The 24,892-nt window shown below is 45.0% G+C and overlaps 1 protein-coding gene across 8 annotated transcripts in view; it reads right to left on the bottom strand.

Moving 5' to 3' along the window:
• ITPR1 (inositol 1,4,5-trisphosphate receptor type 1) overlaps positions 1–24,892 on the bottom strand; it is a 264,215-nt gene that overhangs the window by 164,952 nt on the left and 74,371 nt on the right. For all 8 annotated transcript variants that reach the window (XM_077325238.1, XM_077325242.1, XM_077325240.1 and 5 more), the window contains one exon: positions 2,335–2,450. In XM_077325238.1, coding sequence (XP_077181353.1) covers positions 2,335–2,450 — 116 coding nt within the window. The remainder of the gene's footprint in view (positions 1–2,334; positions 2,451–24,892) is intronic.

Raw genomic sequence — 24,892 nt, 5'->3', positions numbered from 1 at the left:
CCCCCTCACTTCTTTGTTTAAACTCTTCCAAGATACAGGTTCCCATAATCCTTTATATATCTCAAAGTTCAAAGATTGATCTACAGATGTGATTGCTTCTGCTCTTTAAACTTTATTGAATGTGATGACAAGTGAAATAAGCAATGATTCTCTGCATTTACCTAAATCCATGTCAACATTCATCACATTTTACAACTCTCTACCAAACCAGAAAGATATGAGCTCTCAAAATAAAAGGAAGGTCAACATTAAAAATATAAATATTCATCTTTCTAATGAGTAATGAGCTAAGTATTCTATATAATGACCACTAGATGTCAGCTTTCCAAAACAAGCATTGATTTTTGATGCCGGTCAAAAAAAGTCAAGCGTCCCAGATTCCTAAATCCCTTAAATGGCATTAGCTTAAAATAACCTGACCCTTAGCATGGGCTGATCTAAAGCAGTAGGTCCTGAATTTCATCAGTGAATGCACAAGCCAAAAATGCCAGTGATTAAATACTGGATGCAAATGTTGCCTTAAAGACTACCCCAAATCACTTAATATGAGAAAACTTAGAAGGGAAACTAACTTTCAAGAGTTTACCAGGAATGCTCAAGAAATTCAAGTTAACTCAGCAGTCTTACCGTAGTGGAGGAAAAGTTGGGAAAGCAGTTATCAGGAAATCTTACAGCTATTTCGGTGATGTAATAGTTTTCACATCGAGTCCAAGCACTTTTAAAAACACTTTAATGTGTCATCAAAATAAACTCCTTAAGTCCCACATGCAGTTTTCCATGAGCAATTTGTAGGTGAATCCTAAACAGGCTTTTGAAAGTTGTATCTGCATATATTTTTCATGTTCTCTGTAAACTGCTCTGAGCTGCAAAGGGAGGGCTGTATATAAATGTAGTACGTAGGTAGGTAGGCAGGCAGGCAGGCAGAGAGAAGGAAGGAAGGAAGGAAGGAAGGAAGGAAGGAAGGAAGGAAGGAAGGAAGGAAGGAAGGAAGGAAGGAAGGAAGGAAGGAAGGAAGGAAGGAAGGAAGGAAGGAAGGAAGGAAGGAAGGAAGGAAGGAAGGAAGGAAGGAAGGAAGGAAGGAAGGAAGGACGCAGGGGGAACCTATGAGGGCAGTTGTCAAGAAGGAAAATATGTAAAATTCTGATGGCATGTGGTATATTCAGGTACCTGTTCCAAAATATCCTTGAGTTTGGCAGAAATCTATTGGTTGGCCTTTACCCTTAATGTCACCACTTGCTTTGGAAGAAATGCCTGTAGCACTGGAAGATTCAGTTAGGGGCTGTGGGCGAGGGTGTTCTTGGAAGCCACACAAATGGATCAATAGAAAAATATAATATCTGATGAAGTGTACATGCACACAAAAGACTATATCCCCCAAATTAAACTTTGTTGGTCTTAAAGGTGCCACTAGATTCAAACTTTCTTCTATTGCTTCAGACCAACACAACTACCCACCTGAATCTAATGTAACCAAACAGTGACTGGTTTGTTTCAAAGCTGTGAACACTTTGCAAAACTGCTCATGTACAAAGAGGCTGCTGATTCAAATTTGTATTGCCTCAGATTCATGTGTGTGAGAAACTGTTTCAGTTACCTCAGTAGACAGCGATTCATCCAAGAAGGGAAAAACTGGTGGTACAAGCTAAGATTACCCATTTTCTAGGAACCTGGGGAGTTCAGGGAAACTCAAAGTAAAAGAGAAAGATTTTTTTAAGTGTAACAAAACCTCTCCGTTTAAAAGAAATCATAACTTCTGAAAGAAAAGTCTATGAACATTTTTAAAAGTGTGCAGCTAAGAACAACCTGTAAAATATTTGTATAAAGAAACTTAATTCCCTTTCCCTCCTTGTAAAATAAAACCTTTTTTTAGTTATAAAACACCAGCTGTATAGCACAGCATGCAGGGAAAAGGACAGGCAATGAGATCAAGAGAAGAATGGGCAGACACAGCTACTCTGTCTTCCACTGCAGGATAAAAGCAGATCTCTGGATGACAGACTGGCAGCCTCCCCTATGTTTTTACTTAACACTTCATGCATTCAAAAAAGTTTTGCTATGAATTGGCTCCCAGTCTGGAGTAGGCCACTGTAATGTCCATTCTTCAAATGAGAAATTACGGCTGAGGGATAACAACCAAGTTCATCCACGGAATCCATGGCATAAAACCCAGTGCTCAGGTCAGATCTCATATCTCTAGCCGCTATTTTTTTTTTTAATGGCATACAATGTAAAGTCATCTTCTCATTTCGCTCAAACGTTTTCCTTGTAGTCCACGTTGAATCAAAGCTTTAGAAACTCACCGGTCACTGCTTCAAAAGCAGCCTTCATACTCACATGCAGTTTGTTAAGCAGCACTGCATCAGTTGTGCTGTTTGCGCCTGGCTTGGCCGCTTTCCAGAACTGCTTCTGTGCAGAGTAGCGGTTCATGGGACATAACTTAAAGAGGCAATCTGCAAAGACACAGAATAAAAACAGAGATTGGTTTTGCAGCTCATCGCTATTCACAATGTTATTTTTCATACTGAGTGGGGATTTTAAACTTTAGGAGGGCACTTAGAGCTGTACCATAAACGTGATATAAAATCATATTCTGTGATTGAATTCATTTATTTATTTATTTGGATTTATACCCCGCCTCTCTCGACAGATGTCGTCTCTTGACGGCTTACAGAATAAAACAATAAAAACAGAGGAACCCATAAACCTCCCACTAAACGTTAAAAACATATCCACAATATCAGCATCAATTATCAAGATGGCAGTGTGAACTCAACAATGATTCTCCAAATCCAACTCAGCTGTTCCAACCTGAGGACCAATACCATGGTCCTAGACGGTTTGCCAGCATCAGATGGGCAGAAAATATCAATATCAAATTTATGGCGAGATGATGGTGCTTCACCATGTTTTTGTGGAGCCTTTTTACTGGAACTACATGGTATACTGATTCCATACTGTAGCCAACAGAACAGCATTTTGCAATACTGCTGGGAAAGGGCCATGGAGTCTCTCGGAAATAATATGTGAGAAGGCACTTTTTAATATTAGGAATCTCCATTAACAGATGAACTAGGCAGGAACCATAGACTGCTTCTTCCAGAAGGAAAAATATTGCAGGAGAGGGCTGAAGGGAAAGTAACCAATGCTACAAAATCAGTTAAGTCACAAATAAGAAGCATTATCTCAAGAGCTTTTGGAACATGAGAACTATTAGTTGAGGACTCTGAGATAGGATTGGGCGGAGATCCATGCTTGCGGTAATGACTGGGGAAGGCACTGGCAAACCACCCCGTATTGAGTCTGCCATGAAAACGCTGGAGGGCGTCTTCCCAAGGGTCAGACATGACCCGGTGCTTGCACAGGGGATACCTTTACCGTTACCTTTTACCTTCGAAGAACAGATCAGGAGCAGGGATCTCCTGTAGTGGCACATGTTTAAGGTAGTTATGGTTTCCAAGTATGATTTGAATTTTTTTTGCTGCTTACAAGAGCACATAGGCTTTTATTACCTAGCGATGACAAGGGTGGATCCTCTCACACACACAGGATTCCACCCAGACCAGCCAGCCCTTTCTCAAGATTCAGGCAAAAATGGTACAAGGTCTGCTTATTACCAGACACAGGGCTAACAGCTGGATACTCAGTCCTCTCTCAGGGGCAGAGCTAAACACCTGCCCTGCTACCAGGAAGAGCTACCTTTCACACTGTCTGCTCTTTTGCTGAGGCAGACCTGAACTCTCTGCTGCTATGCTTACCTCTGGCATTCCACCTCCTTCTGAAAGGTATCTGACTGCTGGAGCAGAACTCCCATAGGCTCAACTGTTTTTCCCCTTAGGGGCAGGGCAACTTTCAGTCTGTCACAGTTACTGGGTATAGAAGATGCTGTAGGATTTATCAGTTTCACATGTTTTTAGTGCAATAGTGGCTATCCTGACACTTCTTTAGCCTTACATCTATCTGTTTCCATTCTTCTTTGAATTTCAATTAATAAACAATATGAAGCTTTTTCTGTTTTAAGACAGATTCTGGTTCTCAATCCTATAGAAAGGTGTGGTCTTGACAGGTCAATAACAGTATGCATTTTTGGAAATGGGAAATCCATATACATAAAATCATGAATGCACACCCTGACAAAAGGCTGAAGGTTCCAAAGCCTCCCATTGGTGCAATATCACCCACTCAGGGCCAATTGCTGCTCTTGCTCAGGATTCTGCACATACACCCTCCATCCCTTCAGGCCTGCTGTGAAGGAAGCCTCTAACAGCCTGATCGAGGGGAGGGATGCATTTCTGAGAGCAATGCAGGGGAGTTGGTGGGCATGTTTTCCTTTTGGCTGACAGGGAGGTCCCATAGAAACCCCTACTCACTTAAAAATACTGCTGTGGCCAGTCTCACTGCCGGAGGGAAGACACGGCCAAGCTACACGTGTCTCTTCTCCCCCACTCTCTGTGATCTACTGCTCAAGGTTGTTGTGAAGATGAAACGGCACGCTGTTGCAGGGGTTCTTTTGCCTCCCCTTTCATCTGCACAACAACCTGTATGGGAGGCCTCAGATGTTTCTTTTGCACAACAGCCCTGTCCACCCTCCAAAGCGGCCATTTATGCCTGGAGAGCTGATCTTTATACCCTAGAGATGAGCTGTAATTCCAGGAGATCCCCAGACCCCAACAGGAGGTTGGCTACCCCTGGGTTGGAAATATTCCTTAAGGTTTGGAGGTGGGGCCTTAAAATGTGACAATGCCTCAGAGTCTATCTTCCAAAGCCGCAATTTTGCCAGGAGAACTGATTTTTAAAGTCTAGAGATGAAGAGCGATAGTAGAGACAATGGTAGATGCGTCTCTTACCAGCAACAGTTTGGGGGGTTTTGGTGCAAACAGAGAGACAGATCAACTGGATAGTAAAGACGGTGATAGTGGCTTGCAGGCTGAGGTGGGGGTGGAATGGTGCAAGTGTGTCTCACCTGGGCTATGGGCTCTGGCCAGCACTTACCAGCAACAGTTTTTATTTTTTGGTGCAAACAGGGATCCCACGAGTCTGGAAAGTGCAGGAAGATCTAAACAAGGAATATTTAGACCCTGTAACTATAAAAGGTGAACAAGTAACTAGCAGAGAGACGTAGGGACTGAAGTGACTTTTATTTATCAGGTCAGGCTTGAGCAAAATCAGTATTTGCCACGAAGGTCCTATGAAATAAATGGCATAAGCGGCCCAGAACTTCAAGTGGAGTTAGCTTGTGAGTTCACATACAAAGGGTTTACAGGAAAGCAGACAGTGAGACTTTGGAGGGAACTAGGTTTTCCAGTTTTATTAGGCAATGATTTGGCTTTGTGGACAATAACAGGAACTGCAATTGCCAGCTGTAGGCCTCAAGCTTCAGAAAAGCAGACATCACCAAGCAACAGACTGCACTACTTGAGCCCCAGTGAAAGTAAGGTTTGGAAGTGTAGCTTCAAAAGGGTACAATGCCTCAGAGTTCATCTTCCAAAGCAGCCATTTCTCCCTGGGGAGCTGATCTTTATAGTCTGGAGATGAGCTGTAATTCCAGATCTCCAGGCTGCACCTGGAGGTTGGCTACTGCTGGGTTGAAAATATTCTTTGAGGTTTGAAAGTGGGGCCTCAAAAGGGTATAATGTCTCTCAACCAGCCACATAGTGCCTCCGGCCTATTTCAGGTTAAGAAAACATTGCAGAGAGGAGGTAAGGTTTCCAGATGGGGGTAGGTTCATGTTCTGCAATTCCACACTTCCTAGGTGTGCTTGAACTTGGCTTGTGTCAAGACTGTGGTGCACAGAGAGACCTCCTCTCAGGGTTGCCAAATTCCAAGTGAGGCACAAAACCCACCCCAAACCATGAGCTAGTGACCGTTGCATCACAGCACGCAATGTGCTTTACTATAGTGCTTAATAAAATTGGTGCACTTTTGAGGTACTCTCCATAAAATCTTGTATGCGGTCAGGCAGAGTACTCCCAAGATTCAGCAGCAATAAACGCTAGTACTCTTGTAAAAGCAAATCTAAAATCTGAGTGTTTATGCACCAAGTAAAATGTAAAACTCTTCCCTCACCCCAGCTATTTGGTTATAAAACACAAGCATCTCACTTGTAACATGTTAGTAGAGGCCCTCACAGACGATTGCAGGCAGATTTGATTAATGGAAGAAAGAGGAAGTTCTGAGGGGCAGAATCGCACAGATCTATGCAAGGCGCTTTGACAAAAAACAGATTCTCTATGGAGAATTCTCTTCATCTCTGGAGTACTGAGATGCCTAGAGAGAGAAAACTCTAGGACTGTATTATATAGTCACTATAGCTGTTGTACAAATGAAGTATTTCTTAACTGGTGCAGTGCAGAGTAGATGCTAGCCAGAGTAATCACTAAAGAAGGGAGAGTTTATACATTTGTTAACCTATGTCTGAGTGCCATACCGCCCAGCCTAAACAATCAGTTCTTAAAGTTACTCATGTGTTTTAGCTGGATGGCTTTTTAATGGATTATCTTGAAGGAACGCAACTGTGGGCTGCTAAACTGGAGTTGAAACAATGTTTCAAATATTTCAGCATCCCCCCCCCAAAAAAACACCTGTATTGGCATACGTTAACAGGGGATCCCATAAGAGCCTCTTGTGGTGCAGAGTGGTAAGGCAGCAGACATGCAGTCTGAAGCTCTGCCCATGAGGCTGGGAGTTCAATCCCTGCAGCCGGCTCAAGGTTGACTCAGCCTTCCATCCTTCCGAGGTCGGTAAAATGAGTACCCAGCTTGCTGGAGGGTAAATCCATATCAGTCGATCCATATCAGTCTGGCTTCCGACCTGGCCACGGGGTGGAGACGGTGCTGGTCGCCCTGTTGGATGATCTCTGCCGCCAGCTGGATAGGGGCGGGTCGGCAGTGCTGGTTCTTCTGGACCTGTCGGCCTCTTTTGACACCGTGGACCACGAATTGCTGGTCCACCGCCTCGCCGAAACGGGGATACGGGGCACAGCTTTACGCTGGATACGCTCCTTTCTCCAGGACCGGACCCAGAGGGTAGCAGTGGGGGATGAGCTCTCACGCTCCTACAGACTTCCATGTGGAGTCCCACAGGGCGCGGTCCTCTCCCCCACATTATTTAACGTTTTTATGCGCCCTCTGGCCCAGCTGGTGTGGAGTTTTGGACTGGGTTGCCACCAGTACGCTGATGACACCCAGCTCTATCTCCTCATGGACAGTCGCCCGGACTCTCCCCCGGAACCATTTGCCAGATGTTTGGAAGCGGTGACAGAATGGTTCAAGCAGAATCGCCTGAAACTCAACCCCTCCAAGACGGAGGTCCTGTGGCTGGGACGTAGGGGGCGGGAACAGGAAGCGTGCTTGCCCACCCTGGGAGGGGCGCATCTTACCATCGCGTCCCAGGCCAGGAACTTGGGTGTGATCATTGATGCCTCCCTGACTTTGGAGGCACAGATCAAAAGAGTAGCGGGCCAGGCATTTTTCCAACTTCGCCAGGCCCGACTACTAGTGCCCTACCTGTCCCCCGAACACCTGGCCACGGTGATCCATGCAACGGTCACCTCCAGAATAGATTTCTGTAACTTGCTCTACGCGGGCCTTCCCTTGTCCTTGATCCGGAAACTTCAGCTAGTGCAGAATGCAGCTGCTAGGGTCCTAACTGGTACACCTTGGAGGGCCCATATCCAGCCAGTGCTGAGGCAGCTGCACTGGTTGCCGATTGCTGCCCGGATCCGGTTCAAGGTTTTGGTTTTAACCTTCAAGGCTTTACACGAGTTGGGACCCACATACCTGAGGGACCGCTTATCGCCCTATGCCCCCCGCAGAGCTTTACGTTCTGCGGGAGAAAATCTGTTGGTCGTTCCCGGCCCTAGGGAAGCACGCCTGGCCTCGACCAGGGCCAGGGCCTTTTCGGTCCTGGCCCCCGTCTGGTGGAATGAGCTCCCGGGAGAGCTGCGGGCCCTGCAGGACCTTCCATCGTTCCACAGGGCTTGCAAGACGCAGCTCTTCCGCCAGGTTTACGGTTGAGACCAGGCTTAACATCTATGCCCCCCCGAGACCTGAGGATTGGGATTAAAGAGACGGGTACCATCAGTATCCCCTCTCCACCCGCTAGTGGGGGAATGGGTAGTCAATTAGCCGCTCTTGCCAGGCAGCTTTTAATTGTAGATGTGTCAATGGGATTTTAATGTATTTTATGGGGTTTTATACTGTTGTAACCCGCCACGAGCCGCAAGGGAGTGGCGGGTACAAATAATAATAATAATAATAATAATAATAATAATAATAATAATAATAATAATAATAATAAATGGTAATGACTGGGGAAGGCACTGGCAAACCACCCCATATTGAGTCTGCCAGGAAAACGTTAGAGGGCGTCACCCCAAGGGTCAGACATGACTCGGTGCTTGCACAGGGGATACCTTTACTTTTACCTTTATGCTCAGACAAAGTAACAAGTTAGTTCATTTTCAAACTACCGAAAAATCACAAGCATTTGTCAATAAAAGAGAAATAATCTGCAAACTCCCCCTTATGACTTTAAAAGGGGTTAGATAATGTTTTCCACTGTGATTCCATCTTTCCACTGTGGGCCCTCATGCCACATTCCTGAGGGTCACATAACCCCCAGGAATAGCCATTACTAGGGGCTGCTACGGGAAAAGGAGAGGTGAAACAAAATTCCACTGCATGATTGAATGCTCTGCTCACAATTCTTTGTATCCAACTCAAAGGGCATTATTTCAACATCATCAACTTTTGTGGCTGCAATGTTAACAAGCCACACAGTTTACTGTTATGGGAGGATGCAGGCTGTCAAAGAACCTTCTTTCTTAAGAGTGAGTTGCAATGCCATTGCCAAATTGGGTTTTACGCTATTTTCTTCATGACTGCTTGGATTTATATAATGTTTAACTAGTTACTTTGATGTCACTTTCTAAGGGGGTGAATAAGGCTTATAGGTAAAACAAATATAATGTAACAATGTGAATTGCTTTTTCAAACCATTGGAATAAAAGTATGTATGTGTCCAAAGACCAGGAAGATGGAGAGCAACTGCATAAGTAAGTATTGTCATCAGGTGACTGGGAGGGCACCACTACCATTTTATAGCCTAATATGGGTGATTAAAAAATGCTGGGGGGCAGCAGAGGCCATATCAGCACTTGAAAAGGCATAGAGTGGAGGGAAGACACGAGGCCACCCCGTCCCGCTATGCTGTGGGCCTGTTCAGGATTAAATGCTTGCTGCATTTTTCAATTGCCCACAATAGACTTTAAAATGATGGCAGCATCCCAGGGTCCAACTGAGGCATGCCATCACATCTAGTTCAGCTCTGAGAGCCAACACGGTGTAGCAGCCAGAGTGTCAGGCTAGCACGTGGTAGAGCAGGTTCAAAGATTTGTTCTGTCATGGAAGTTCATTTGGTGGCCTTCAGCTAGGGGCTGGGCTAGCTCAAAGGTTATGAGGTTAAAACGGAGGAGGGGGAGATTAACGTTGCAAAGTGCTCTTGGTTTTTATTGGGGAGAACAGTAGAGTAGAAATAAATCAATGCACGTAAACCAGTACTTTTCAAGAACAGTACTACTGTGTTCTACAGCCAGATGAATCCAGAGACGAAATCTCAGGGACTGGAGAGAGGGCTCATGAATATGCTGACACTTAGTTCCATTTCTCCCTCTGCAGCTTGCCAATACAGCCACTCAGGCAGATTCGGCCAATCCTGGAGGGATTATCCTCACCCTTAAAATAGGTTTGCACCTGGGGGGGGGGGGTTCAGTTAAATTTGTACCTTCTAATGGAGATATACATCTCCTCTGTATAATATGACATCTTTGATGAGCTTTCAGCTGGTACATCAACTGTGACCATTTTTCGAGATGCATAGTCTAGCTCGGAAAGAATTCAGGAGAGAAAACTACTGAAAACCATCTAAGAAGGTGGACTCAAAACATCATCTTTGTAGGTGTCATTGTGAATGATAATGAAGCACATTAGACCTCAACAAGGGCCAGAGTCTTCTTGGTCCTGGCCCCCACCTGGTGGAATGAGCTCCCTGAAGAGATCAGGGCCCTGCCCAAACTCCCACAATTTCTCAGGGCCCGCAAAAGGGAGCTCCACCAGGCATTTGCATGGAGGCCGACCAGTCCCAAAACACCCACTCCCCCCACCCCAAACATCCCCTCCCATGACTGAAGAATGTGAATGTGTCAATGTTCCTGTTTAAATACTGTTCTGGTTGACATGTTATGTTATGATTGTTATATTTGTTGCAGTGTTTCAAGTAGTTACCCCATGATGTTATAGGTAAACCGCCCAGAGCCGTGTGGAAGGGCGGTATAAAAATCTAAATAAACAAACAAACTGCCTTATATACAGCAGTGGAAAAGCATTATACATAATCAGTCTGCTCAACAGGTAAGACCAACCTCAGTAGTGCTCCACTGTATGCTAGCAAGAAACTTGCAGAGCCTGAGGTTGCTAAATTCACCATGGCACTGACAACAAGCAGTATGATGTCTTGCTCCAGATTGCCCCCAAGGTTCATCTGCACAGCTCACCTCCTCTTTGGGTTAGTGAAGCTCAAATCGGCGAAGAGGAGGCTCACTGTACAGCAGTGGTCCCAAACCTGCGGTCCGTGATCCGGTGCCGGGCCGCAAAGGCCAGGGCGCCGGGCCGCGGTTCCCTCTCCCCGCAGTAAAAAACTTCCCCGGGCTGCAAGCTTGCGGCCCGGGAAGCTTCTTACTGCGGGAGGGGGGAGAGGTAATCAGGGCCGCGATGCGTGGGTGTGGCCGCGCATGCGCGATGCGCGGGCGGGGCAGTTGCCCCGCCGGTCCCCAGCCGGAAAAAGGTTGGGGACCACTGCTGTACAGGTAAGCCTTTAGAGTGTACCCCCCCCCCCCCGTTTACTGCTTGAACCTTAGTGCTGAACCTGTGCAGGAGAGCCTCAGAGGAGATCTAGAGCATGACACTGTACTGCTTGTTGGTAGCACCATGGTGAATTCGGCAATCTCAGGCTCTACAGGTTTCTTGCTAGTATCTTGCAAAGAAGGCGTTATCTTCTGACATTGTGGCTAATTCATTAGCTAAAGATATAGACACCATTTTCTGAAGGCTTGATCCATTCCTGCTGCTTAGAGCCTTGGGTCGGCAAAGAACTGGTGTGTGGAGATGAGGGAATCAATCATTTTATACTGGAATAGCATTGGAACACTATTGAGATTGATGGGGGGGGGGGGGAGCCAACATGATTTCAGACATGGGAGAGGGCATTCAGAGGCAGCAAAATGGTGATGGCAAATGATTGGCCATTTTCATCACAATGGACAAGTGAGAAAAGAAAAAGATAAGGCTGCCAGGACGTTTCCACTTCCTGTCCCTTGGCTTCACTGTGGAAACAAATCTGGGGGCTCAAATTGGAGGCAAACAGAGGGGGAAAGGGGCCAAAGGCTCCCAAAGCAGAAATCAGAAATGGTCCAGGGTGAATCCCAAGCTTTAAAGCCAGGAATCATCGCAAAAGGACAGATGGGTGAGTTCCCATTGTGGAAATGGTCTGAGGAAACGGTCTGAGGATTGTAGTAGTAGTAGTAGTAGTAGAAGAAGAAGAAGAATTGGTTCTTATATGCCACTTTTCTCTACCCGAAGGAAGCTCAAAGTGGCTTACAGTCGCCTTCCCTGTCCTCTCTCCACAACAGACACCCTGTGGGGTGGGTGAGGCTGAGAGAGCCCTGATATTACTGCTCGGTTAGAACAGTTTTATCAGTGCCGTGGCGAGCCCAAGGTCACCTGCTGGCTGCATGTGGGGGAGTGCAGAATCAAACCTGGCTTGCCAGATTACAAGTCCGCACTCCTCACCACTACACCAAACTTGCCACTTTAGCAGGATGCTTTTCAGAGTGGAAGTGAGGAAACTGCCAGTATTGCCTAGCCTACTGGGAGACATATATTTTCCCAGTTTTGCCTTTTCCTTCCTTGTTCCTAGATAGGGTTCTTAGAGTTTGGCTGGGGGCAGGTGATTTCCGCCCTCCCACAGCTCCTATTTCCCACAGCTTCTCCTGCAGCCTGTGGGAGAAATTAATGTTAGTGTTAGTGATGGTATAAGGTCACTTCTGGGGAAACTCATGTCAATTCACTGCAGGAATTGCCAAAGGCTTTATGGTTTTACAAAAGTGCTTCCAGAAATTCCCATAGATATGTGATGTCTCTTTGAAGTCACCTGTCTACACTCCCCCCCCCCCGACTCCCAGCAGTTGACAGGCAGTGCCTGGCAACCCCATACCTCGAATAAGTACTACGCTGGCTTGGGAAATTTAACTATCTAGGTGGTCTTGCAAAACAGAGAAAATATATATAGCAGAAAAATGTTACCTTTCTATGATCAGCTTGCGGGCCACGGGTGTAGTATTTACCATCAGGGCAATATGCGGTCAGAGTTCTGCATACCTCTAGGATCTACCTACTGCCTATATGCCCCAAAAAGTGACTTGCCCTATCCATTCCAACAAACTGGTGAACCCTGGCCTCAACCAGAGCCAGAGCCTTTTCGACTGTGCCCCAACCTGGTGGAACATGCTCCCCAATGAGATCAAGGCCCTGTCGGAACTCAAGCAATTCCATAGGGCCTGCAAAACAGAGTTCTTCCACCAGGCTTTTGGGTGAGACCAACAACTGAGACTTCCCCACAACCCAGTCCCCTTGCCAGGCTACTCTGACACCCAACGTGTCCCTAGCCTAAGGCTTCTGTCAACTGTTTACTGTTATTTTTGGCTCTGATTGAGGTTAACTTTTTAGGATTGTTTGTGTTTTTCATTTCAAAGTGTTGCAAATATTTCAATGTATCTTCTCGATCCTACTGTCCCTGAGACATCAATGTGAGAGGCGGTATATATATTGGATGGATAGATGAAATGAAATACAGGTTGCCAATTGCTGATCACCAGCATAGTCATGACAGAAAGCAAAGATATTCATACATGGTAACTTTCTGCAGAGACTATTGTCAATAAAACTGTTTTGCCAAATTTGAAATGCTACTTATACTAACAATTTGTGAAACCATAATTGGATACAACTGCTTTTTTTGGGAGGGGGGGAAAGAGACTTAATAATGAGAACTAAGTGCACCTAATTTCCCCCTCATCAGTTGCTAAGCAACCGATAATGCAAAAATTGAATCAAGCTCCTTCATACTGAATGCTGCAAGTAACCATTAGAACTCCTAGCTGCCAGAAATGCAAAAAATAGAACAGCTGTTCCAAGTGTCTCTTTATAATTATGCAGAAATAAAACTTTTAGGTTGTTATATAATGCAACAGATAATGCAATATAATATACTGTTGGATAGTGTATTTCTGGACCACCATGCTATAAGTACACATGACAGGAGCATGACAAGCATTCTGTTAAGGGGGGACTACTTCATTAACACCAGGCTTACTAGGAAGACCAAAAGGACCAATTTAGCCCATTATACCATTTTGAACACCATCCATTTCTGAAAGCTGCCACAGAAGTTAGTATCAGAAAGGATGATAAAACCATGCAGCACTCTGAGGAACTGATCACCAGAACCGTATCATACAGACAAAAGTAATACAACTCCACGGAGCCTGCATTACAACGGTAAACTCTTGCCCACTACAAATGTAGTCTACCTTCCTCTTTCATCATCATCTCTGTATCTACATTGTAAAGGGCTGACATTCTCCGCAAACATCCTGCACAAGCCAGTATTCTGCATTCCGCTCAGTTGCTCATCTTGGGACATAGCAAAGGCTTGCCGTTTGATTCCAGAAGTCCAACCTGAGCTGGGATTCTGCATCCGGTGCTGGGACAGAGACCCTTTCAATCCCAAGTGAAAGCAGAGGCCTCTTGTCTGGACATTTTTATTCTAAACCCTAAGAATCCTGGAGTTAATTAATGGTGCAGGCAAGGGTCTGATCCTGCAAAGTTTTAAAAGAAATATCCCTTGAGAATCAAGCGTTAAATCTGGTTCAAATTAAACCTTCACCAAATGCATCATCTTCATAATTCAATACCTGAAAAGTTTTGAGTTATCTGGCCTTCACCTATACCAAAAAAATAATCTGTATCATACTTGACTTGCCTTCTCTGTTCCATCACACTTACCATATCATTTGACAATTGGAGATAACTATATTCACTATGCAGGAGCACTATTAAATTCTTCAGAAGTACTATTCCCTATTTTTTAAATCCCTCAAGTGAGTGTCAAAAGAACAATTAGGAACTGCTACAGCATGCGGGAGATTAAGTTCCCAGGTTCATTTTTAAATGCAAAAACTAGGTAATTTCAAATGAGTCCCGTGCACTCATGTCAGAAAGCTGTAGTCAACGCAGAAACAGAATAGAGATTTTAGGCCTGAAGGGTAAGGGGCAAAATAAAGTCAGTATCTCATACCTTTCACTGTATAGAGGTACAAGAGGGAATATATCTCTCTACAGTACAACATTTTCCCAATAGTGATTTCTAGAAAATTGGTAGCTCTTAAACATCGAGCACCAGCTATCATGCTGAACCTTAAGCTGCCTATTGCAACATGTTTACTGAGACTTTTTAAAGATAAAATCACTCAAACCTACTTTGATAGAGCTGCAGGTTTGACCTAATATATAGATCCCTTTCAGTTTCTATGTCATGAAATCACAGTATAGGAAGAGACCTCCAGGGTCATCTAGTCCAACTCCCAGCAAAAAGCAGGAACGCACAACTACCTGCAAACACACGGTGACCCCAATTTCATGCCCAAATGATCCCCCCACTCACACACCAGAAATGTCCTGAAGATGGCGACAGGGTGAATGATTGCTGGTTATCTGTATGACCTGTATGCTTGCTGGATATCTTATCTGAACAGCTATCTGAAACAGCAAATAGGGTCCAGGAGTGATTTCCTCATCAAGCAAAGGAAGACTCCCAAATGACTTAACGGAGGTACTATGAAACCACTCCTAAATTTCCCCCAGCAATATTCAGAACTATCTGTTTGTCATGCTTTTGTGGTCACAAGACTTCACTGGTGCCTAGGTTTGGTAACAGTAGCCTAGGTCTGGTAATTCATAATGATACAAATTATCTGGGCCTTGGTGATGCTAGGGCTCTCACAATTTGTTGTCGGCCAACCCATCAAGCAGGTCACACCCTGGATCTGGTATCGGCTAATGCCATGCCCTGAAGGTTCAGCTAAGGCTGCCACCCCCTCCTTAGTTGGACTCCAAACTGATTTTAGCTCACCCGCGGAGACTTATGGATCTGATTGGAGTCCTGAATGCTCTGTGGGACCCAATAACTCCTGGCACTTCTCTAAGTGGTCTGGTCCACCGCTGTCTCAAGCGATCCCCTTGGTACACTGAAGTGCTCCGCAAGAAGAGAGGAAGACTCATGATGAAGTTTTGATAACATCTTATAGAATGCAGTTGTGAGCCTATGAGATGGCGGTGAAGTTGGTAAAATGCATATTTTACTCGACTGGCATCACGTCTGCTAGTTCATGCCCAGCGGAATTATATAGGATAGTTCGGTCTCTCACCACTCTAGAAGATAAATAATAACTAGTTGGATATCAACTGTGAGGCATTTGCAAGTCATTTTGCATATAAAATCTCAACAATTTGCCATGACGTCCCTCCAACCTTAGATACAGAAAGTGAACTACAGGCCTCTTGGTCATCTTTGGAAAATGCACTGAATAACTTCAGATGACTCACACTGACTGAAGTAGGCAAGATGCTAAGGGGAGCAAAGCCTACCAAATGCCCTTTAGAAACATGCCCATCATGGCTGCTAAAAACAAATGATGTAAGAATAATGGCCACTCTCCAGGAGATAATCAACCTCTCCTTCTCAACAGGAGAATGCCTGGAAGGGCTAAAAGAGGCAGTGGTTTGCCCACTGCTCATAAAACCACCTCTGGACCCACGACAAACTATCAACTATCGTCCCATCTCGCACATAGCATTTCTGGGGCTGCTTGAAAGGGCTGTCACAGACCAACTGTTGGCATTATTGGAAGAAGCTTCAGTCTTAGACCCATCCCAGTCAAGTTTCCAGCCTGGCTATGGAGTAAAAACAGTGCTAGTCATCCTGACCTCTGCCACCAGTTGGACCAGGGCAGGTCACTGCTGCTCATGTTATCAGACCTCTCAGCAGTGTTCGACACAGTTGACCATGAGCTTCTAGCTCACCATCTCACCGATGTCAGGATTAGAGGGACTGCCCTTCAGTGGCTGATCTCCATTCTCCAGGATCACAGACAGAGGGTAGCAATAGAAGGAAGTTCATTAAGCCATCACCAGCTTGCATGTGGAGTCCCTCAGGGAGCAGTTCTTTCTCCAGTCCTATTCAACATCTTTATGTGCCCTCTTCCTCAACTGGTGCAGAAGTTTGGGTGGGGTTTCACCAATACGCCAGCCTGTTCTTCTCTTGATGGACCACCAGTTCTTCCTCCTGATGGACAACCGCCCTGATTCTCCTCCAGAAGCATTAGCCAGCTACCTGGAAGCAGTGACAAGGTGGCTCAAGCAGTCTCGTCAGAATCTCAACCCTTCAAAGACAGAGGACCTGTGGCTGGACAGCAAGGGTCCAAGTGAGGAAGTGCGCCTACCCAACCTGGATAAAGTGCAACTATCAGTGACTCACTCCACCAGGAACTACCTCTCAATGGAGGCTCAAGTCATGAATGTAGCGTGGCTGGCATCTATCACCTTCGCTAAGCCAAACTACTAGTGCCCTACTTTGCTCCAGAACACCTAGCCACAGTGATCCATGCTACGGTTACCTCTAGACTGAATTTCTACAACTCATTCTATGCAGGCCTACCCTTAACCTTGATCTGGAAACTACAGCTGGTCCAGAATGCAGCAGCCAGGATCCTCACAGCAATACTATGGAGGTCCGACTTTCGACCCATTTTTCAACAACTATGCTGGCTTCCTGTTGAATTTCGGATCAGACTTAAGGTTCTGGTAATCACCTTTAAGGCCATATGCGGCCTGGGCCCAGTGTACCTGAGGGACCACCTCTCTGCCTACACTGCTCAAAGAGCTTTATGCTCTGCTACCTACAACTGCCTGGTGATCCCTGGCCCCAAGGAAACTCACCTGACTTCAACCAGGGCCAGAGCTTTCTCCGTCCTGGCCCCCACCTGGTGGAGCAAGCTCCCAGAGGAGATCAGGGCCCCAATGGAACGTGAAGAATTTCACAGGACCTGCAAAAGGGAGCTCTTCCCCCAAGCATTTGGTTGAGGTTTACCTGAACCAATCACCTTCCACTGGCCCCCGAGCCTCCCTCCTATGAAAACCACTGCTAATTCGCCCAACCCATGGAGCCATCAGTATGCTGTAGTGTGAATTACTGTTGTCAGTATTATTTTACAGTTCTATCATGAGAGCCAGTTTGGTGTAGTGGTTAGGAGTGTGGACTTCTAATCTGGCATGCCAGGTTCGATTCTGCGCTCCCCCACACGCAACCAGCTGGGTGACCTTGGGCTCGCCACGGCACAGATAAAACTGTTCTGACCGAGCAGTGATATCAGCGCTCTCTCAGCCTCACCCACCCCACAGGGTGTCTGTTGTGGGGAGAGGACAGGGAAGGCAACTGTAAGCCGCTTTGAGCCTCCTTCGGGTAGGGAAAAGCGGCATATAAAAACCAACTCTTCTTCTTCTTCTATCATATTTTATGTAAACCACCATGAACCTCCCAGAAGGGCGGTATATAATATAACTGACAATTAAAGTTTATTCATCTTGGTTCTTCTGAGCTTCTCCCAGGCTTTCATACTCCTGACTAAAGGTTCCTAGAAGGCATAAGAGTAGAAGGCACTATATTCCAGTCATTAGATTGAAAGTAGATCGAAATCACTCAGTGAATTTCATGGCTAAGTAGTGATTTCAGCCTGGGTTTCCCCAATACTAGCCCCACTTCCATATGCTCCTAATGATAAAGTTCTCTTTGGTTTGAGGAGGTTATATATACAAATGTCAACTGCTGAAAGATGGAATGCAGGTACATATTGGCATACATTAGCCATTTCATTGTCTCAACATTTTTATAGTATTGTAACTCAACATAAAGAGCCTCTTGTGGCACAGGATGATAAGGCAGCAGACATGCTGTCTGATGCTCTGACCATGAGGCTGTGGGTTCAATCCCAGCAGCCGGCTCAAGGTTGATTCAGCCTTCCATCCTTCCGAGGTCTGTAAAATGAGTACCCAGCTTGCTGGGGGGTAAACGGTAATGACTGGGGAAGGCACTGGCAAACCACCCCGTACTGAGTCTGCCATGAAAATGCTAGAGGGTGTCACCCCAAGGGTCAGACATGACTCGATGCTTGCACAGGGGATACCTTTATCTTTACCTCAACATAAATGCTATAGTGTAACTGAAGCAGAAAATGCAACTAGGGCAATGTTATCAAGGTATGTTCCCTGCCAGACGCTGATGCTTTTAATTTACATAAATACTGTTCTCAAAGATTGACAACTGTGACTAAGATTCAAGGTACGCTTCAGGCTTGGGCTTAAAGCAAACATAAAAACAAAACAAAAACCCTCATGTAGATGCATCCAAGTGTCCAGAGGTAAAAGGGACCAAGAGAGAATGGCCTGAAGTATTAAGTGCCCTGAAGGTCAAGGAGTACTGGCTCCTCTCCTTTTGGCTAAGACACACAGAGAAAGGGCCAGGAGACACAGAAGCAGTCTTGCCGGGGGGGGGGGGGAGGATCAGGGGGGCTTATTCCCACATCTTCCTAGCCTGAGCAAGAGTTTCAGCCCTTGACACTGGCTACTCTGGAAGAGCTGCCATTCTGGTAACAGTCCTCTTGCATAGTTTCCCCACCCCCAAATGTGTAGGCGGACATATACATGAAAGCCATATGTGTTAAATGGTTCAAAAATGTCATCAAGATATTAAAGGAGCCTTCTATGATAATTACTTTCTACGAAAAGGAAGCACATTTTTAAAATGCATACTTGTTTTGCTCCTTCTCCAAAGCCTTCTTTATATTTCTTAACCACTGAAACGAGTAAAAAATGCTTTGTAATTTTTTTAAGGCAGAAAAGTAAACACTTTTTCTAGTTAGCCTTAATAGTTAGTTGCAGATACCGAGTTATGAGATGATTCTAGAAATGTGAAGGCCTGGGTGGGGAGGAGGGGGATGGAAACATTTAGAAAAAACATTCCCCCTCCTCCTCACAGAAGGGCTCCCCCCATTTTTTTCAACCAAAAAGTCTCATTCAATGTGTGCCGCAGGGCCAGTTTATCCATGTAGCACATGCTACAGGTCCCTCAATTCCAGGGCCCACACACACAATGCATCCCCTCCCCCCTGGATCAGCGCCAAAGCCTGTCTCCTCTCCCCCACTTCACCCCTTTAAGGACTGATACCCCTTTTCACTGGGGGGGCTCTTGTACCCCCAAATCTGGCTGCTCCCACTGTAATTGTACTCTGCTAGAGCTCCACAAATCCTGAAATTGGTTCTGGTGCTCCAGGCTCCTCAAATCCTTAAACCACTCCTGGTGTGCAGTTTAAGAAAGTTTCAGAACTTATTTCAATTTTTCCATTAAAAAGGGGAATGGGAAGTTTTGTGGGATGCTAGCAAAAATCTCCTGTGAACTATTTTCCCTTTTAAGATGAGTGGAATGTTGAAAACTAGGGTGGCTGAATTTTTTTGTCCTAATTATTTAACAGTTGAAGTTACCAAGTTATCAGATGTCAATCAGATGTCAGTTTGCTCAAAAACCCAGATTGCTCAATTCATGCTGAACATTTTTGTGCTGTTTCTTTATTTAGAAAAAAAACTTGCACATGAGCAAAAGCAGCCTGACATGCTGCCATTAGCGTTACTAGAGTCTACTTAGATGAACAACAAAAGGTCAGATTTTAATAAAGCACAGCATGTATTTATGACTGGGTTATGAATCATAGAATCATAGAGTTGGAAGGGGCCATACAGGCCATCTAGTCCAACCCCCTGCTCAACGCAGGATCAGCCCTAAGCATCCTAAAGCATCCAAGAACAGTGTGTATCCAGCCTTTGCTTGAAGACTGCCAGTGAGGGGGAGCTCACCACCTCCTTAGGCAGCCTATTCCACTGCTGAACTACTCTGACTGTGAAATTTTTTCCCCTGATATCTAGCCTATATCGTTGTACTTGTAGTTTAAACCCATTACTGCGTGTCCTTTCCCCTGTAGCCAATGGGAACAGCATCCTGCCCTCCTCCAAATGACAACCTTTCAAATACTATGATTTGTGACTGACTTAATTTTCTATTTAAACAACTGCCTGCTATGTTGCAAGGAGGGGGTTTAGTAGAACCCTGTGTGAGAACATGAATGCACAATAAAAACACATGGTTAGAATGGAATACAGTCAAGATGCCTCATGACCAGCCACAAAGGGATCAATGAACATCTGAACTAATTGTTCAAAACACATCTCCCTGTTCACAACTGGCAAAAGGGATATGGGCCAAAGCAGTGAGCATGAACAAATCGAAGGAATGTGTCTAATTTTTTTCCAATAGTTTGATTAGTGATTTTGAATGTCTGTTACAGAGAATGTGGCCCACATCTTCCCCACACATCTTACTGTATTTCGATATCCATGCCCCGTTTTCTTTCTTATGGGGCCTCCAAGCAATTTACAACATTGTCCACCCTTTCTCCATTTTATCCTAACCACCATCTTGAGATAAGTTAGGCTGAGAATCAGTGACTGCCCCAAGGTCACCTGGTAAACTATCATGGCAGAGTGGGGATTTAAACTTGGGCCTCCCTGATTCTAATCCAGCACTTTAGCCAAACTACCACCCTAGCTTGTTTCCCTTGACAATGTCAACAATCTAATTGTGTTCTGCAGTGCCCTGCCCTCCTGCAATTGGGGTGATTTATTTTATTTTATTTATTTATTTAGATTTCTATACCATCCATTTCTTTGCAGCTCTGGGCTGTTTACACAGAACATTATAACTTACATGGAACATTACATAACATCAAAACAACTTTAAAAAACATCAAAAGATTACAAAACCACACATAATATAATAACAATTAACAGTAACTTTGGGAGAGTCATGGGCAGGCGTCTGGGGGGACCAGCAGGTGTTCTGAGTCGGTCGGCCTCAAGCAAATGCCTGGTGGAAGAGCTCCCTCTTGCAGGCCCTGCAGAACTGTGGAAGTTCGGGCAGGGCTCTGATCTCCTCAGGAGCTCGTTCCACCAGGTGGGGGCCAGGACCGAGAAGGCTCTCGCCCTTGTTGAGGTCCGACGCGCCAGGGATCCGCAGCCAGTTGGAGGTGGCAGAGCATAAGACTCTTTTGGGGGTGTAGGCAGGAAGGCGGTCTCTCAGATACACTGATACATTTCTTTGCTACTGTGGGAGAGAGAGACAGGCCCCTATACTGTCTGCTAGGTTTGAATCTTTTGAACCTATACATAGTCTGGCCTCAGTTAACATCTGAGGAAAAAACAAAAACCTACATCCCTGACTGCCACACAACTCAATACATAATGTAATTGGCGGTAATACAACATAACAGAGACCACAAAGAACTTGTCAAACACCGATTTAAAGACTCAACAATTCTGAAAGGCAAGCAATTATGCCTCTTTTACAAATCTATAAACTGACTCACCAAGAGGTTTCATTTATCATGTGCCTCTTAAAATTTCTGCTGCAGGCAGGCAAGGCAAGGCTCAAACAATTATGGCACTTCTTTATTTATTTATATTGAGGTTTATAGGCTGCCCCTCTCCCGATGGTTTCAGGGCGGCACCCAGCAGCGTTTAACAATTAAAAACCCATACAAATTTCTAAGTTTCAAAATCATCTAAAATCATTACAGCTAACAATCAGGAAAGGCTCCTACAAATTACCCCGATGAACCAACTGATGGAATACTGGGATGGAAGGGGGGTTTAAGGGGCCCATTCTAATGGTATTGGGGATTCTTGGCCTCAACAAAATGCCTGGTGGAAGAGTACCATATAGCAGGCCCTCCAGAATGTAGTAATGTGAGAGACCACGTCTCTGCCGGAAGCTTCAAAGGCCTTAGCTCTGGTTGAGACCAAGCGCACCTTTCTGGGGCCAGGGATCACCAGCAAATTGGAGTTTGCTGAGCAAAGAGCTCTTCTGGGGGCTCTTCAGGGGGCTTACGGAAGATTGAAGCAGATGCAGAAATAGTGCAGAACCTGGCTGTATACAAGGGATTGTTTGGTATGTTTTGGATGGTAGCTGGAGGCAAGTAGGTACGTTTGTCAGTCAGAAGAGGAGGTCAGTAGGTCAGACAGGCAGGTTCTCTTTTGGGATACTTGCATCTTTCCCCACAGCTCTCCACACAAAACTGAGCCTCCCCCATTGCCTCAAACTCTGGCGATCTCTTAAACAAAACTATACAGCAGGGGTAGTCAACCTGTGGTCTTCCAGATGTCCATGGACTACAATTCCCATGAGCCCCTGCCAGTGTTTGCTGGCAGGGGCTCATGGGAATTGTAGTCCATGGACATCTGGAGGACCACAGGTTGACTACCCCTGCTATACAGAGTTCTATCTTGTACATCAAGTTGGCATCAGACACATCCAACTTCCTGTTAAGGACAGCCTATGATTCATGAGGCCAAGCACTATCCAAACAGTTTTGCAAGACAGCACTTTACAGGCTCCTGCATACCCAGACTACTTTTTTTACTACAATGTATTTTATCCTATATGGTGAATATAAATAAATGCATCTGCTTTATATGGATTCAGACAACTGGTGCCTCTTGCGCAGTCCTAGGCTGCTGTCCAATTACCCCAGAAGCACATCTTTCCTGTTGTTGTTTCATGAGATCCTTGGACCAGGACAGCAAATGTGCTGGCATTCAGTTATGGCTTCTCTCACCTCTAATCGCTGGAGACTACCCCATGCAACTGGCCAACCTCAGCATAATTTGAGAACCATCTGTCTTTCACTGGTCTACCCCCATGCATTGTGAACCTGGAGTTTGCCACGTTAAAAAAAAACACAGTGCTCAAATCAATATGCTAAAGTTAGAGGAACGTACAACACTAAGAACTATTTTCTCAACTGTTGTGACACAAAATTAAGTGAGCCACTTACGGTATAATCCTATTGAATAATGTTGTAGGCTCTGCCAGTGGACTTGAACTGGGTAGGATCACACTGTCAGAAAAGTGCTCTCTCTATTTGCTTTCAGAATTACAAGGTTGGGCGGAGAAGACGTACCAAAGAAGAGTGCTCACTTGACCCTTCTTCTACCTGACTAGTTACTCAAGTTTACAAGATCGTAAATTATATTTGATACCAACACAACGGTTTTCTCATTCCATGACAGAATCCACCTCAACAAGAGTTAGTACATTTCACAATACCTGAGTTTCTCCTTTGAGCAACAATATTAAACATTTAGGGTGGACAAGAAAGATATGCTTTTAGAGAGATAATTTTCACAAGGCATTTTGTACTCCAGTATAAAATACACAGCTAATGTATGTAATTACAAAGAGCACATCCATTTCAAATACAGCTTCCTATTTAATATGGGGAAAGGACAGGGGTCCGTGTTCAAGTGGAACAGCCATATATGAAACACATGAATCCACCCTAGTAACTTTCCAATTATTTCAATCTTCCTTCCCAAAGCCTTCCTTCTCTATTGAGGTTGAGCACAGGTTCTCTCTCACACAAACACACACACCAGACAGAGTCTAAAAAGAGCTGTGCAAAAAACCCTACTGCCTGTCTTCGACTTTCAGGCAAAAAGTAGCCTACTAAGTGGTACAGACAATGTGGTCTCTTAAATAAGCAAAATATTTACTGTAATTCCATTTGGCACCAGTGTTTTGCCTAGCCATTTTGGTTGTGCCTTTATTGCCCGTAGCTTTTACTGCTTCTCCTTTCTGGATCTTACCAAATCAAGGAATCATTTAGCAAGCAGAATGGCATCATAAAACTACATTTCCAATCAGATCTGGATATACAAGAATGTCACAGGGGAAAAGGACAAGAGGACAAGAGCAAGTGAGGGCAACTATGAATGAATATGCAAACATATTCACAAGGATATCTGAAAATTATCAAGTAGTACAGATATGTGAAACTATTGAAAGCATAGGCACAGATCCTACCACAATGAGTGGGTATCAGACTTCATTATGTGAGTCAGTGCTCTTCTGAGTACTATCTGGTCAGACAGAAGAAGGCTCAAGTGAGCACTCCTCTTTGATATACCTTCTCTCTACTTACACACATTTTTACACATAGCAGAGAGGTGCACACCACAGTGTTGGCTGGTCTCTCATACTCATTGTGAGTAATAAGGAAAACAAAAGTACTATAAAAGAAGAATCAGAGCTAAAAAGGTAACAGACTTTTTTTGAGGAGTCTTGGGTGCAGAGGGGTTGCAAGCCCTATGGTGGCTGCTCATGCAATCAGCATGTTAGAGCCAGTTCAGTGTAGTTGTTAGGAGAACCATGTTTTTATTTGTTTGTTTATTTATTTATTTGTTATTTAAATTTATGGAGCCAAGCTGGCTCATGGCAGTATACATAAAAAAAACATAAAAGCATTAAAACCCAATATCCCCATACAATAAACACAATTGGTACAAATTGATACAATATGTGGCGGCAACAATTTATACCCTACTCAGCGCCCCCTAGCACCTCAACTCTTCTGTTTGCAGTTGAATGTCCAAATAGATGTCCCTAGGCCGGGGGTCATCAACCCCCGGTCCGTGGCCCAGTACAGTACCAGGCCACCGGCAGCCGCTCCTGCCTCCCCTCCACACACACAGCGAGAAGGAAGGGAAGAGGCAGGCACGGCCACCAGCACGCCGGCGATGCAAACGCGCATGTGCGTTGCGCCCGAATGGCGAAAACGCGC

Source organism: Paroedura picta, chromosome 3 (assembly GCF_049243985.1).
Source record: "Paroedura picta isolate Pp20150507F chromosome 3, Ppicta_v3.0, whole genome shotgun sequence".
NCBI lineage: Eukaryota > Metazoa > Chordata > Lepidosauria > Squamata > Gekkonidae > Paroedura > Paroedura picta.
The sequence above is the reverse complement of the archived record's forward strand: the minus strand, read 5'-3'. Positions and strand labels throughout refer to the sequence as shown.